Source organism: Alligator sinensis, unplaced genomic scaffold, assembly GCF_000455745.1.
Source record: "Alligator sinensis unplaced genomic scaffold, ASM45574v1 scaffold347_1, whole genome shotgun sequence".
Lineage (NCBI taxonomy): Eukaryota > Metazoa > Chordata > Crocodylia > Alligatoridae > Alligator > Alligator sinensis.
In genome coordinates, this window is record NW_005841922.1 from 1146956 (window position 1) to 1150052 (window position 3097).

General features: G+C 42.5%; 1 protein-coding gene across 1 annotated transcript in view; it reads left to right on the forward strand.

The window, feature by feature from the left end:
* Positions 1-3097, forward strand: part of MALT1 (MALT1 paracaspase) — a 70331-nt gene that overhangs the window by 53640 nt on the left and 13594 nt on the right. Inside the window, exons 11-12 of the mRNA XM_006019099.3 lie at positions 1425-1602; positions 3031-3097. The exon at positions 3031-3097 is cut by the window's right edge and continues 14 nt beyond it. Of these exons, the coding sequence (XP_006019161.1) occupies positions 1425-1602; positions 3031-3097 (245 nt within the window). The remainder of the gene's footprint in view (positions 1-1424; positions 1603-3030) is intronic.

Genomic DNA, 3097 nt, shown 5'->3' on the forward strand with positions numbered 1-3097 from the left:
GCAGGGGGTCAGGCTAGATGATCTGTTCAGGTCCCTCCTGACCCTAGCTACTATGAAACTATGAAGCTATAATTTAACTTACCACAAGGATTTTACAATAGGTGGAAATTGAAGTGACTGTCAATGTTCCTCTTTTAATGCTGAGATCATACCACTTTATTGCAAACTGACTTCACTGTCTTGTTAGTATTAGACACAAAGTATTTTATTCATAATAGACAAACTCAAAGGCTTAGACAGTAATTGCTATTTAATGATCAGCAAACATTTTCTAAGTCATATAGAGAGAAATTATTTTACTATACAAAACTGTCAAATGTTTGTAGAATTTTGTGAGCATGAAAGCATTGCAAATAATTGTTCACTAATTTTTATTCTAATCCTCTTTTAAGATGATATCCTGATATGTCTATGCAAGTATTCAATTTGAAACAAATTGTTTATTCAGCAGAACCGTATAGTAGTGATGGATCCTGAACTATAAAAAAAAAAAAAAACCAAACCCAACCCTTGAGAGAGGATCAATTGAAAAAAACAAACATTTATAAGTACTCTAAAAATAGCAACCTGTCCCTTATTCCTGCCAGTCCTTGTGATATATGATAGTATCTTTCTGTATCTTAGAATAGTTCTTTCCCCTGTTTTTATAAGAAATGCCAACAAAAACAAATGGAACAATTGACTAATACATCAGAAACCATGAAACTGAAAATATGCAAATAACTGTCAAATTTAGGAATTGAAGAAACTGGAACAATAATTGGTTCTGGTGTTTTTGTTTTGTTAGTACAATCTTAGGATTACATTGGGCATTAATATGGAAATATTTTCAGACAAATATCATTTTTAAACTGACTACCTCTTTCCTGCTAAACTGTTTGTAGTTGTAAGTGTAACACGTAATTCAGTGTTTTTCTTTACAGTCCAAGATTAAATCTGGACCAACTAGTTACTTGAAGCTCTGCAGGTGCATATATACAGGAACTGATTTTGCACATTAGTACAGCTGCTTGTCTGCATATGCCAAGTTTAACTCTTCATGTACAGCACGCTGCAGTTGTTAAAAGAATTTTTTGAAAGTATTTGTGTTTAGATTTTTGTATTCGCTGCTCATTATGTTAGTGAGTACCTTGTAAATATAAAGTGATATTTCATGTGGACCTAGTGTCCTTTTAAAAGCTATTTTATTCAACCAAACTCTTGATGTGATATTTACTTATAATAGAGCTGACAATTGCCTGCTCCTGTTTTGGCTTTCTTCCCAGTCATTCTTGATTTATGAATCAGAATAGTATCTGTGTCAGCAAAAATGTCTCTGTTCCTCCAAACGCATGCTGTAAACGTACTGTATGAAGTCCTAGCCCGGTGAAGGTACATAGTGGTCTTCCAGTATGTTCTCCATCATGTTGACTTTCATCTTTCAGGTTTATTATATTATGCTGGCCATGGCTATGAAAACTATGGGAACAGTTTCATGGTCCCTATTGATGCCCCAAATCCCTACCGGTCTGCCAACTGTTTGTGTGTACAGAATATCCTCAAACTGATGCAAGAAAAAGAGACTGGCCTCAATGTGTTTTTACTGGATATGTGTCGTAAAAGGTAGGATTTCTACTTCTTAACGCATAGCCACAACTTCCAAGAAACATTTCATGAGGTTTTTTTTCCTCCCATGATTGGGATAGGGAAAGTGAAAAGACGACAGACCTCATTGCTCTAAGCCAGGGGTAGGCAACGTTTTTTGGCTGGAGTGCTGAAAAACACCATAATGCCTACCTCAGAAGGTGTCGGAGTGCCAGCATGGCAGAAAAACAAAATGAGGGCAAGGGGTACGTGGCAGGATGCCCTGCTTGTGCCCCTTACCCCCCACCCAAAGCCTCTGCCCCCCAGCCCTGCTGCCCCCCAGCCCGGGCTCTGCCAGCTCCCCCGGCTCTGGGTGGCGGCTGGAGCCTGGGCTGCTCTGAGCAGGGCTTGCAGCTGCCTGCTGGGACCAGTCCGGGATCCCAGCTGGCAGCAGCTCCCCAGAGCCGGGGCGACTGCAGCTGGGAGGCTCCAAACAGCTGTGCTGGGCTCCGGCACCAGCTCCGCATCTGCGCGAGCAGGCGGTGGGGGCAGGGCCTGAGGCAGCGCAGCCCCGCTCTCTCCCCCGCTCCCAGCACAGAGCTGATGAGCCTGGCACAGCTGTTTGTAGCTTCCTGGCTACAGCCGCCCCGGCTCTGGGGAGCTGCTGCCATCCGGGATCCCGGACTGCTCCCAGTAGGCAGCTGGGATGCTGGAAGCCCTGGTGGGAGCAGCTCGGGCTCAGTCACTGGCAGCAGCTTCCCGGAGCCGGAGCTGGCCACGGCATGCCAAGCAAAATGGCCTCGCGTGCCACACTCGGCACGTGTGCCAGGGGTTGCTGCCCCCTGCTGTAAGCTTAGCTGTTTTATAGCCACAAGTTTACTGGTGGGAAAAGAAGTGGGTTCACCTAGAAACCATCTCTGCTTTTGGAATGGGGAGGCGGCTAGAAACTCATGTGAACATTAAAGCAATGAACATGGCCCATCAACCTTCTTTGCAAATGAAATACCAGTGGCTCAATTAAACTCCACGTTCCTCTGGCCAAGTGAGAAATATTCATCAAAATATTTGATTTGATTTTTCACATCTCAACCTGGCTGGAGCTGTTTCTCAAGAGAACCCACGAATATTTCATTAAGTGAAATGACTGACAGTTTTACTGGGAATCGAAGACTCTTTTTGGTAGGCTTTTAGTCAAATTCAGTAGCAGTTAACATTATGTGCCTGTGAGTAGATGATGCATAACATTTGGCTCTTGTCTCTCTTAAGTACTGCTCATGTAAAAGTATTGTTTATATAAAAGTGCTGATGTAGTTAATTCTGTATCTATCAATGGTTTCATTCTGAGAGGTTGTAAAATGATTACCCCTGTGTCTCTAACGTATGCTGTTATCCGCTTGTATGACTGAAGTTATGTTGCTATTATTCTTTGTCAGCTTCACCTTCTCATTTGTCTGTTTCTCATTGTAGAAATGAATATGATGATACCATTCTGATCCTGGATGCCCTGAAGGTTACAGCTAATATTGTTTTTTTA